The 12,671-nt window shown below is 57.8% G+C and overlaps 1 protein-coding gene across 3 annotated transcripts; it reads right to left on the bottom strand.

Moving 5' to 3' along the window:
- Positions 1-1,840: 1,840 nt before the first annotated feature.
- On the bottom strand, positions 1,841-10,753 carry SLC2A8 (solute carrier family 2 member 8). 3 transcript variants are annotated; one of them, XM_065878614.1, is made up of 10 exons: positions 10,608-10,753; positions 10,354-10,516; positions 9,898-10,104; positions 8,129-8,228; positions 6,510-6,709; positions 5,638-5,781; positions 5,430-5,538; positions 4,526-4,693; positions 4,019-4,164; positions 1,841-2,466 (listed from the first exon to the last, which is right to left on the bottom strand). In XM_065878614.1, exons 1-10 carry the CDS (start codon positions 10,661-10,663, stop codon positions 2,329-2,331), a joined length of 1,431 nt encoding a protein of 476 aa, XP_065734686.1. In that variant the 5' UTR covers positions 10,664-10,753; the 3' UTR covers positions 1,841-2,328. The 3 variants fall into 3 exon arrangements, with proteins under 3 accessions (XP_065734686.1, XP_065734685.1, XP_065734688.1); XM_065878613.1 differs by having other exon boundaries at positions 2,329-2,466; positions 5,638-5,784; positions 10,608-10,663; XM_065878616.1 differs by lacking the exon at positions 4,019-4,164 and having other exon boundaries at positions 2,381-2,466; positions 5,638-5,784; positions 10,608-10,663.
- Positions 10,754-12,671: the final 1,918 nt, after the last annotated feature.

Below are 12,671 nucleotides of genomic sequence, written 5' to 3'. Positions count from 1 at the left end.
AGAATCTCATTGGGATTCACTCCGTTAAGCAAGTCACACCCACAGATCTCTTTGAGATAAGCTCTTCTCTACCTTGGGCTTGTGTAATTTTTAGGCTTACAACTTCGGAGGTCAGAAGTCTGAAGTGGACCTCACTGGGCTAAAGTCAAGGTGTCTTCAGGGCTACTTTCCTTCTGGAGGCTCTAGGGGGAGAATCTCTTTCCTTGCTTTTTCTAGCTTCCAGAGGCTGCCTGCATTCCTTGGCTAGTGGGCTCTTCCAGCTGGTGTGTTCTGCCTGTGCCACAGGCCCAGCAGGTGCTAAACCCATAATAGCCACTAGGAGGTAGGCAAGGGTTTTCTTGCCTTAGTCTTGCGAACCCACCTATGGCCACTGGGGGGTAGCAGAGTGGTTCACGCCACAGTTGATTCCGCCCGTGTCCACTGGGTGGTGTTAGGGAATTTCTTGCCTCGTTCTCAGAAGCCAGGATTCTCCTGGAAGTTGTTCTCGGGGTGGGAGTGGGAAATGGGGTGGATGTCGGCTGGCAACGCACATTTCTATCCTAGGCTGGGTAAAGCGCAGCTTCTGCTGCACCTGTCTTCTGGAGATGTTTCATCCTGCCCCACTTCTTCATGGACCTGTGCCTGATGGTGCTGGACTGGGCTCCTGGGGTAGATACAGGGGTGTCAGCTGGGGCTGGCTCTTAGTCCCTGAAGCACCTTGTGCTCTGATGGGAAGGCCTTAAAGGAGTGTACGGGGACCTCTGAAAAGTGTGTGTGTCCACGGTCCTTGGTACCTATAAGTAGGTGCTGGTAGCAATCACAGGTGGCTGAGGCAGTAGGGTAGGAGATAAAGAGAAACACTTGTAAAGATTGCAAATATCCCCTTATGAAGCACCCCTAGAGCCTCACATGCAGCCTCACAACCAGCCTTGCATGCAGCTCCCCGTCTCCACCACAGCCTCCCACCCTCACCTGCACAGCCTTACCACCACCAGCAGCTAAACTGATGGAGCACTTACACAGTGCCATCCTCAGATCTAAGTGCTTTACATGATCATCTCCTTTCATCCTCATAACAACCCCACGAGGGAGATAACATCATTATGCCCATTTTACAGATGAATGAACCGAGGCTTAGGGAAGTTAAGCGACTTGTCCTGCTCTGTCCCCCACCGCTCTGCCCTGGACCACTCCACACTTCCATTCCCCTTGTCTCCGGTCTCATTCGGTCTCATTCCAAAGCTTAATACAAGATGTCAAGGTGGGCACATGCTGGGCTGTACAGCCTGAGAAGTGAATAAAAACAGGTTACAGAATGGCAAGTAGGGCGTCCCACTTCTGTGTAGTGACGCTGGGAAGCATGTATGTTGGGGGAGAGATCTTTTAAGACAGAACGAGATTCTCCGGTAAGGTGCAGGTGTGAATATTTTATTATTTATCTAAATAAAGTTAATACTTGTAAAGTACTTAGGATAGTGCCTAGCAGATGTTAACTGCCATAAGAAATAATTACATTACATAAATCTGTGTTTTCCAGTTTTCCTGCAATAAACACGTATTACTTATACAGTAGACAATAAAAGTAATTTGTAAAAGACTTCTGGCTCCATTAAAGTTAATATGAAGAGAGGCTTCTTTTTTGCAGGAGGAACTCAAGATTTGATGACTAATGATTCAGGGGACTGAACCCAAGGAAAGAGTCAGAAATGACCTCCAAGTGCCAAAGGCAAGCCTAGCTGACCATGAGAAAGCAGATCCATAGATGTTCTTGGCAAGACAGTCTGTGGGAGGCCTAGTTTTATGGAAGGGACAGGAAAATGCCCTTCTGGACTGCAGCCCACACAAAGAGGTCACGACCTGATTTTCTGAGTCAAATATTTATTTGGCAAAGTTCCTTCCTGATAATGCAGCCATGTGAGAGGAGTAACCATGGCCATCACCCAGCCTCCAAAAGCATCTTCTCCAGAAAACGAGGAACCAAGAGTCCCCCTTCTCCGCTGTCACTTTTGTGTCGTGATGGAGATGGCACGTGGAGGACTGACCACAGCACAACAAAGCGTCTCCGAGATGTTCCCTCCACACGAGTCACAGGGCAGCAGTGGAAACTGGACCCAGGGGCTGGGAACCTTGTCCCCGTGCTTCACTGGGCTGTAGAGAGCTGGGCAGGAAGGTGGGGCCCCAGAGGACAAAGCTCCAAGGGGCTACAGTCCTGGCTTCTGACTCCCTGGGGGCAGGCGGGGCGTCCAGACTCCAGCTGAGGCTCAGTTTGGAGTCACAGGCAGGCACCATCCCCTCCGAGGCCCAAAGCTGGTCCAGCTAGGAGGGGCAGCCACTCACAGGAAGGGGCTGTCATCGCCCCTCAAAATGGGCTGTGATTTGCTCCAAAGTCTTTCCTTTGGTTTCAGGGACACAGGCCAGAGTGAAAAGGACACTGAAGATGCAGAAGGCAGCGGCCAGCCAGAAGGCACCGTAGGGCCTGAGCACCTCCTGCAAAGAGAGTGGAGAGGCCATGCATGGACGCGGCAGGTCAGGAGCCCTCATGCCCCAGCCGAGAAGCCTAGGCCCCAGTCGGGGCCCACCCCGCCCAGGCTCAGGGGAGTGGAGGGGGCTCTGCGGTCCACCATCCAGAAGCCTGAGCCGAGCACCGTCCAAGGTGTGAAGTTGTGTGGCGGGGACACTGAGGCTCACTGTGACGAAGTGACTGCCCCCAGGTCAGAGACCTGCTATCAAGTGAGAGCTGGGTTTCCTCCCCCAGCGCCTGACCTCACGGCCCACAGACCTCCGCTCTACACTCAGCTTTGGCCCCGCCCTCTGTGGTCCCTGCCGCCTTAGGAGTCTCTTCTTGGTGCGGGAGGAAATGGGGGAGCTATCGGCAGGTGGCGATGGGGGCGTGTGCACACACGGGGACACTCAGGGCCCATGTGTGGAGCGGGGAGGGAGCGGTGACTTTCGGTCAGAGTCAGTCCACTCTCCCAGCCCAGCCCCAGTGACCTCCCAGGTGCCAGAACCAAAGGCCGCTCCCTTTCAGCTCCTCTTCCTCTGGGACATGGTGACCCCACCCCCTGCTCCTTGAAGCCTTTCTCTTGGCCTCTCAGCACTGTACACCCCCAGGTCCTCTTAGGTCCTTTGGTGCCATACCCCTCCTTTACTGTCTGTCCCCTCCAAGCTCCCAGCAAGTAATTTCCGCCCCCAGGCCTCTGCTCTGGTCTTCCTGACATGCTCCCCAGGGCAGCGCAGGCTCTACAGAGTCCGGTCCAGCCCCAAGCATCCATTCCTCTCATGATCTGCCTCCCCTTGCCCCAGCCCGGCCTCCCGGTGCTTCACCCTCCCACCACTGTCCACTTCATGCCAGTCCTTGTCATAAAGGGGACCCTGTCCATCCCATTCACTGCTGTTCTGGCACCCTGAACAGGCCAGGACGTGGTAGGTACCAGGAGACCTGGGGGGAGACGAATGACTGAACAAATGGCTTGACTGTCTGCACCAGAGTGGTCCCCACTATTGGATGGGAGGCCCTGAGGCAGGGACCATGTCTGTGTCAGTCCATCCATGAGAAGGTGGCAAAATGTTGAACTGAACTGACACTCCCATCAACCCTAAGAGGAAGGTATGCTACCCTTCTCCATTTCTAGTCCGGGAAGCTGGTTCAGAGAAAGGTGAACAGCACACCCAACGCCACCCAGCAGGGAGGCAGCCAAGATGGGGACGGAGCCCAGGCCTGTTGACTCCAAAGCCGGAGTTTCTCTCACAGCCCTGCTTCCCAGCCCGTGTCCCCAGAGTCCAGTGGAGGACAAGGTCAGCTCTGCTGTCCTTCCACCTGGACAGCCCGGAGGTTCCTGAGTGGCCACAGCCTGGGTTTCTCGCCGGCCCGGCCTGTCTGCTCCCCCTCACCCCTGACCAAGATGGTGTCGCAAGATGCTGGGGCCTCAGCCTGCGTGCAGAGCCACGGACCCCAAGTCTCTCGCAACAAGAGCAATTCTGAAAAGCGCTTCTCTGCCGACTACTGAGTGAGGGGGAGGCTGCCGGGGTCCGCACTCACCATGAGGCTGCTGAACTCTTTTGTCACGAGAAATGCCATGAACCAGTTGGTGAGGACGCAGACGCCTGTGGCCACACCCTTGACGTGCAGAGGGAAGATCTCAGACATGAGGAGCCAGGGGATGGGTCCCCAGCCCATAGCAAAGCCTGCGGGAGCAAGACAGGCGTCAGGGCCCACAGGGCTGGACCCTCGGCTCGCCGCAGACCACCTGGGCTGAAGCCTTGCGGGGCTGCCCAGCTGTGGCCTGAGGGGGCCTGGATGCCACCCTGGAGTCTTAGGCCACTGTCCTCACTTCTTATGCATCAGGCCTTTGCTACGGAACGGGACAAGGAAGGGCCTGCTTGGAGGGCTGTCGTGGTAGTCGTGTGAGAGGAGCAGAGACGGGCTCAGCTTGGTGCCTGGTACACGGTCAGAGCTGCAGACGCAGAGGTGAGGGCGGGTAGCCCTGGCCTCGCTGGGAGCCACAGGAACCCGGCTCCCTCACCCCCCCCAGCCCCCCCCACTCACCAGCGATGAAGAGGCACATGCTGCCCACCGCCAGCCAGGCCAGCCCCACACCGGCGGGCTCCATGGAGACGGGCGCCAAGAGGTCCACGTGCGAGGAGTTGCTAGGGCCGCCCTGGGTCAGCTTGAAGTAGGCGCCAAAGGCGCTGGTGCTGAACACCATGACCACACCTGCAGGTGGAGCGCGGCAGTGGGCGGGACAGGGCAGGGGGAGGCGGCCCACGGCCCGGGCACGTGGCACTGGGGGGCGGGAGTCTCAGTGCACTGTGGGCCACAGCAACGTGGCCCAGATGCCTCTGAGACGGGCAGTGAGCAGAGCCCTGCCTGGCTGCACTCACCCCAGCCCGGCCCTGCCAGCCCCGGCTTGGACCTTGTACCTCAGCAAACTCCAAGAAGCTCCTGGAAGCGGATCCTCCCCAGCCTGAGGAAGCAGGAGCAGCCAGAGGCCAGACCTGCTTTCCCAGCAGCACCAGGTGCTCGGTAGGGCTCAGAACACGAGGCGCCTCACTCGGATCATCTCCTGACCCTCACAATGGCCCACAGCTACCCCGTTTCACAGAGGGAAGACAGGCTCAGGTAAAGTCACTTGCCCAGAAAGACCACAAGCTTCTGAGCCGCTTCAGCCCGGCCCTCAGTTTCCTCATCGTACACTGGGCCCTGAAGGCACCTTCTTGTAGGTTCACTGTGAAGGTTAAGGTGTGATGCAGCGATGTGGTTAGCACGGGCCTGGTCTCAAACACGTGCTCAGTGAGAGCTCTCCTGAAGTCTGGCCTTGTTCTCAGGGACACTCAGCCATCGTCCTCCTCCCTCAACGTGGTGACCTCAGCAAAGACCCTCCAGCCTGTGGTGGGAGGCTGGACTGGGCCACCCACCTGCAGAGGGCTGAGCCGTCACCCTTGGGCCTCACCTGACAAGGCCAGGAGCAGCCTGCGCCCGGCTCTGTCCATGACGAGGGCCGCTATGGCCGTGAACAGCACCTGGATGATCCCCACGATGACCGAGGCCAGGCTGCTGTCCTGAGGAGACGGGCCGAGGTGGATCAGGCGAAGACCCCGGAACTAGGTCCCACCCATATGGCATCCAAGTGAGGCAGGCCTGGGCAGAGGCCTCTTTACCTTGAACTTGGCCTCCTCAAAGATGGTCTCTGCGTAGAACATGACAGCGTTGATGCCCGACAGCTGCTGGAAGGCCATCAGTGAAATGCCGATGATGAAGGGCTTGTAGACGCCAGGACGCCGCAGCTGGGCCAAGTGGAAGCCCTGCTCAGACGGAGACCGGGCATCAGTGCTTCTCCCTACCCTGTCCCGAGGGCGCCCCAGCTTTGAGCCCACCGTCCTGAGGCCTGGTGGAGTAAGGAAGCCTCTGCTCCTTGTCCCGGCCCCACCTGAAGCCTCTACTTCAGGTCCCTGCATCACTTTAGCCTCCGATTTGTAAGGTAACAAGATCTTCACCTCCCCACGTCCATTCCTGATTTGTTGGGGGATCCACAAAGATGTTCTATGAGCAAAGAGCCCAGGGTTCCCGAATCCCACTAGCCTGGGGTCTGGGCCTGGGCCAAGCGCCTCCCCACGCCCCACTGATTCTCACCACCACTGCCAGACACGTGCTGTGACTCCCAGTTTACAGATGAAGAAACTAGGGCTAAAGATGGGAAGGTCACACAGCAGGTAAGGGGCAGAGACTCAGTCTTCTCCCCTGCCTGACAACTCCCTGTTTAAAAAACCTAAGTCCTCAAATCTGCACCTGCATTTTCCTCTGATGTGGCCCGGCCTTTCTCTTCCTGGGACAGGAAGGTCAAGGCTCAGGCTTTCCCAGGGATGTCCATGGGGCCCAGCCAAGCAGCGGGGCTCGAGCAGGACAACACCCCTGATCCCACCCGCCACTGTGTGTGTACAGCCTTTGCAGCAGACTGTGCTGACCTCCCCTGGCTGCAAAGGGGTGATACCTCATGGCCCCCTCCCCCCAGCTCTGGCTCCCAGCCCCTCACCTCGTGCTCGGCCCCGACCGGGGGCTCTTCCCAGCCCTGCTCGGAGCCCCACAGGAACTGCATGGCAGCCACGGCTTCCTGGCGCTTGTGCTGGGTCAGCAAGTAGCGAGGGGTCTCAGGCATGCAGCACATGAGCAGCAGCATGAAGGAGGGGGGCGCACAGCCCAGCACAGCCAGCCAGCGCCACTTGAGGACCCAGCCTGGGTGGGGCGGGGTGGGTCAGACATCAGAGCTGGGGTGAGCCAGCCTGGACCTTCTCTGGGAGTGCCTGCCCCCTCGCCGACCCCAGGGACTCAGCTTAAGGGGTGGGGACCTCACTACCTTTGCATGGCTACCCTCAGGTTTGTTGTTGATATCGTCATTATTATTGCTAAATGTTGTGGAAACGATGGGGGGTATATCAGTGACTATGTAGCCATTAAACAAAGGCGCTCGCTATGTATTGACGTGGTATATGGCACCATTTGTCTAAAAGGTAGGAGCAGGAGAATAAATATGCATAGTCCTCCTACATGCAGACTCTCAGGAAGGCTGCCGAGAAGCAGGCAAGGCTGGCGCCTCCGGAGAGGAAGAGCGACAGAGTCGGGGGAGACTTTTCACTGAAAACCAGTCAATCAAAACTCACAGAAACTGATCAATGAAAGTGCAGATTATGATGACCTGGAGGAAATTTTACGGGTGTGACCCACGTCTGTCCCGAACGTCAGTGTCTGTGCAGGGGCTCTGGCATACTGCTGGCCCCGCAAGGCAGCTAGACTGCTGGCAGGACTCTGAATGAGACTCAGGATGGTTAAGGGGGTCAAAATGAAAGACCACGGACCCTCAGGTCAGCTACTCTGAAGAACCAGAGGGCACGTGCCCCAGGCCCTGCCACGGCCAGTCAGGCCCGAAACCCCCACCCCCCCAGCGGTTCTCAGGCCATTCCTTGACAATTCTCATTTGGGGCCTGCTGCCAGGCTCTTTTCACAGTGTCACTTAATCCCTCAACAGCCTCGGACTAGGTAGGATTATCTCCACTTAAAGACAGGGAAATTGAGGCTCCCAGGGGCGGTGTGACTAGGTCAAGGTCACACAGCTAGTAACTGGCAGATTCCCCTAACCTGGCACTGTCAGATACGAAGCCTGCCCTCCTTCTATCCCAGCTCAGTTCCAGTCTGCCTCTGGAAGCTTCCTCACGCTGGCCCCAGCTCTGACCCTCGGGTCCCCTGGAACCTGCCTCCTTCAGGCTGCAAATCCAGTACTGATTCTGAGGGAGACAGGCTTGGGTCCTCCGAGCTCTTAGGCTAAAGACTCTGGAGTGCCCCCTCCACCCCCAGGACCCTAGTTTGTCACCACACAGCGGGGTACTGACCTAACCAGTCAGCCCTCCCCCCACTCCTGGAATGGGCTTCTGCTCTGGGAAGATGAGGACATCACCTTCTCCAGCTCTCCCCAGAACTTTGTCCCAAGACCCACGTGACCCAGGGTCTCAGGGAGGTGGTCTGGGAACCTGGCATCTTGGGCAGTGGCTGTGTGACCTCAGGCAAATCCCTTGACCTTTCTGAACTTCAGTTTCTATATCTGTAAAATAGCCACGGAGCCATTAACAGTTACCAAGAGAGATAACACGAAAACTCTACCTGCCAGATAGGCTAGGAGGATGCCTATGACGACCATGAGCTGCGCCCAGGAGCCGAGCAGCCCCCGTACTTCGGGGTAGGCAATTTCGGAGATATATACCTGTTGGTAATTAAGATGGGATTTTACTTGGGGTCGAAGAGTTCTTAAAACTGAAAAGTCTCAACCATTCAGAGCTCAGGAGAGCCTTGGCTGGGGCAGCTACAGGCCCAGTGGGCTCCTAACTGCAGGTCCTGGTCAGCAGAGCCCTCCGCATACCTCCCTGCCCCCACCAAGTGACCTGCAGCAGGTGTTTAAAGGGTATAGAAGTGGCTGCTATGTGTGTGGGGCGGGGGCGAGAAGGGCTTTTCAACCTTTCATTTATTGTATGTATACCCTTGAAAAAATGCAAATTTTGATGCAATAGGTGTGCGGTGGTCCAGGTCCAAGATTCTGCCTTTCTAACCAACTCCAGGTGACACCCAGGCTGCTGGTCCAAGGACCATACTTTTTTTTTTTTTTTTTTTTTTTTTTGTGGTACGCGGGCCTCTCACTGTTGCGGCCTCTCCCGTTGCGGGGCACAGTCTCCGGACACGCAGGCTCAGCGGCCATGGCTCACGGGCCCAGCCACTCCGCGGCACGCGGGATCCTCCCGGACCGGGGCACGAACCCGTGTCCCCTGCATCGGCAGGCGGACTCTCAACCAGTGCGCCACCAGGGAAGCCCCCCAAGGACCATACTTTGAGTGGTGCCCCTGGAGTGAAAGCAGGAACTCTTCACCTCAGTTGCTACCAGTGACTGCCACGGCATCCTCTGGGCTCGGGAGCCAGAAAGCCCTTGCCTATGCTTCTAGGTTATTCCATACCTTATGCCCATGTCTAAGACAAGTGTGCTTTTGCCCAGTAAAAAAAACCCTCCAAAATATAAAATCCAACCTAGCTGCTGCCTGTTACCCAGCAAATGCAGCTGAAATGAGTGGTAGGTGCAAAGGGATGGATTCTGAGCTACTGCTCTCAATCTTGACCAGGTTAGGGTGTGGGTGGTTGATCATCCAAACCCAGCTGGGTTGACCCCACAACCCCAGCTGCCAGGGTCCAAAGTCCTTCCACAGGCCATGCGAGGGCCAGGGCTGTATGTGCAGGGTCTCACTGAAGCCTCACAACCACAGCACAAGGTAATGCCATTATTCCCATTTTATAGGCGCAGAGAGGCGCTCTGCCCTGGTAACTGGCAGAGCCGGGATTTCACCCAGATGTCCAGCTCCAAAGGCAGCCTGGGAAGTGCTGGGTCAGGAGGTGGTGAGAGAGAAGCAGGGGAAGTGGCTGGAGGACCCGTTCCTGAGCAATGAAGGGGAGCGGCAGGTCCCAGCAGCCTTTGCCCCTGGGGACAAACCAGAACAGGATTTTCCTGCTTAACTGTAGTCAGTGGTCTGAATGACAAGGTGGGGCGGGGATTTGAGCCATACTGTGAGGCTTCTGTTGACCATCTACAGGTGCCATCTTATTTGTGGAGCAAAAGAGAGAGCCTGTTAAGTGACACCATCCTGGGCTCCAGAAATAGCTTCACCACTGACTAGCTTAAACAAAGGACTTCAGGTTTCTTAAGCTCACTTCATCTGTAACCAAGGACAATAACAGCGGCTATTTCCAAGGCCCGTTGGAGTGTAAGGAAGACGAAGCAGGGAAGGGGCATGGTGCCAGGCAGGCAGGAGGCCGCAGCCAGGGAGAAACAAGGCCCCCAGGTCTGCTCCTTCTCCCCGGTCCCAGGGCGCCAGGCTGGGGGACACACTCACCGGGGCCACTAGCGAGGCAATGCCGCAGGCCAGGCCGGTGAGGAGGCGGCCTCCGAGCAGCATCCACACGTTCTGAGCCGCTGTGATGACGGTGAAGCCGGCCACGAAGGGCACGGCGCAGAGCAGGAGGCTCAGCTTGCGCCCAGCGCGGTCCACGAGCCAGCCGCCCAGCACGCCCCCCGCCGCGGCGCCCAGGGTCACGATGGCCTGGGGGCGGGGCGACCGCCGGCTGAGGAGGGGGCGCCGGTGGTGCCGCGGCCCAACCTCGCCCTCTACCCCACCCTCAGCGGCCTTGGGGGAAGGGGATGGGCGACCCCTGGCAGGGGAGCCGGGACGTACTCGGCGGAGGGTCTCAGTGCCCGCCCGAAGCCAGGCAGGGGGAGGGTCCTGGCGCCCATCTTAAGGGTGGGCGAAGGAGGGTCCCAGGAGGGCTGGAGGGTGAGCCCAAGGTCTCACCCCGAACCAGGAGGCGGCGGCATCGTCGAGGCGCAGGGCCGGGGGCGCGGCGCGCCGCAGGCTCGGGATGGCCGGGGAGCTGTAGCCGAGCGCGAAGCCGAAGCTGAGTGGGCCCAGAGCAGCGGCGAAGGCGGCGAGGAAGACGCGGCGGCCGCGGGGAGCGCTGCTGGGACGGGGAGGTCGGTGAGCGGGGCCTGGCGCAGCGGGAGGGGCGAGGCAGCGCCCCCGGGGCTCGGGTTCCCCTGTCCGCTCACCTGCCGCCCGGCGGCCGCAGGAGCGGCTGGGTCTCCTCCTGGTCCCCAGGCGTCATGTCCGCCGCCAACGCTTGCCCGGTCCGCTCCGACGCCCGAACTGCTGCGGGTCCCGCGAGTGTGGCCTGCACCGGCCTGTCAGGCCAGAGCCAGCCAATGAACGGTGAGTGGTGGCTCTGGGGCGGGGTCGGAACGGCAGCGGGTATGGGAGCAACCAATGGGAACGCAAGGCGGTGTTCGCCTCTGCGCTAGGAGCCGCCCTTGAAGTCAAAGCGGACCAATGGAAGCAAAGAGCCGGTAGGCGACGAGCACTGGAACCACCCCTAGGACAGAGCTATCCAGTGTATAGGTGGGGCTATCCAGTGTATCCTATCCAGTGTATAGGAGTTTGTAGCTGGGTCGGAGCACACAGCCACCCAATAGGAGTGTGATGCGAGCTCGGAGGCGGGGTCATATAGATGCCTTACACAGAGCCGGCCAATGAGGGTAGAGGGCGGGGATTGCACTTGTGCCTGGATCCGCCTCTCAATCTAGCTTCAACCAATGGGGCTAGGAGCTGGACGAAGGCGGAGCACGTGGGCCGCGCCCAGAACTTCCCGTCCCAACTCTGGGCAGCAGCAACTCCCCTCCGTGGTCGGGTCTGCGGTTCCTGTTCGGCGTTAACCGCTGCCCTGGGGCCTGGGCATTTCTGCCCACCTAGAGCCGCAGGGCGGAAAGTCTCCAAACAACGGTTCTGGCCCACTCTCTCGGATGCCGAGCCTGGCGCTCCAGCTTCGTTGCCGGGGCAGAGGCGTGGCCCTTGGCGCCACAGCCCACCTCCGTGCTCATCACGACTCGGGGTTGGGGTGGGGCGGGGGGAGGCCCAGGTTGCCGACGATGACCAGGACCTTCGGGTGCTGAGGTCCTGTGTTGGGCGGGGTCCCTCATGCCTCATAGCTATGACTGATCTTGGCTTAAATCAGTGAGCTCTACGCTCCTTGTTAAATTCCACTCACTTCATAGGTAACCCTGACTTTGGAATCTTCATCTTAATATCTCCCAATTTTGAGTCCCCTGCGGATGTTAATAGCCAGCCTATGTGCGTGCACCCAGGTCACTGCTGGAGGTGAGTGCGATGAAGTCAGTGCGCTGTAGAATCTCACCGTTTGTATGCCGCACTCTCTGGGTGCAGGCAACTGCGGTGGAGTGCTGTGTGTTTCCGGCAAGAACCAGGGCTAAGAGAGTGATAGGCTTAGCTTCTAATCCCTCTCTGGCCCTCTGTTTCCTCATCTCTAAGTGGAGATGACAGTTAACTATCTTGCAGGAGGGTTTTGAGTAGGGGCAATATATAAAAAGACCAAGCACATGCCAGGTACTCAAATGCTAGCCTGTACGAATAGTGCAGTCACCTGATAGTACTGTCTTTCAAGACAGGCAACCGCCCTTCTGTGCTTCCTCAGCATCTGTGCTCCAGTCATAAATGTTTAGTATTTATCATTGCTTGTGATCACCTGTTTACTTCTCTCCCTCCCCCAATGGACATGATCTCTTGCTCTAGACAGTGGGTACTTGATGTTTGCAGAGAGGAGGGATGCCTCAGACTTCAAGGGCAAACGCTGCACTTAGACGGTTTACTTTGCAATTCAGCCTGGGGGATATGCAGAGAGGCTTCTGTAAACAGGGTGATCCGCCAGCCCAGCTAAGGCCAGCCAGTCCTCTGAGCCACGGATCCCTACAAAGCTGCTCCTGCCCTCTGGCTGGTCATCTCCCTCCCCGTGAGTGTGCAGTGTTCACTTCTCGGCCTTTGTAAGCAGACCCTGCTGCCAGGTCTGCCTTCCGCGCCCCCTTTGTAAGCTAAGCTCCATCAGTCTGTTTAGTAGGGCCCACCTCTTGCCGTTTCTACATCCACTCCTCAGATCTGTGACTCTTGTCAAATCATGGGGTGCCACTTGCTGCCAATCTCTTTGAAAGAATGGTCTAAATAGCCCTTGGTTTTTCTATTCCAGGCTGAGAAGTAAGAAACTTCAGAAAAAACAAAAAATGACAGGAAAGACACACATACAAGCTCATGAAGCTTACAGAGTATTT

Source organism: Phocoena phocoena, chromosome 6 (genome assembly GCF_963924675.1).
Source record: "Phocoena phocoena chromosome 6, mPhoPho1.1, whole genome shotgun sequence".
Classification (NCBI taxonomy): Eukaryota; Metazoa; Chordata; class Mammalia; order Artiodactyla; family Phocoenidae; genus Phocoena; species Phocoena phocoena.
Note: the sequence above shows the minus strand (reverse complement) of the source record. Positions and strands in the feature narration are given on the sequence as shown.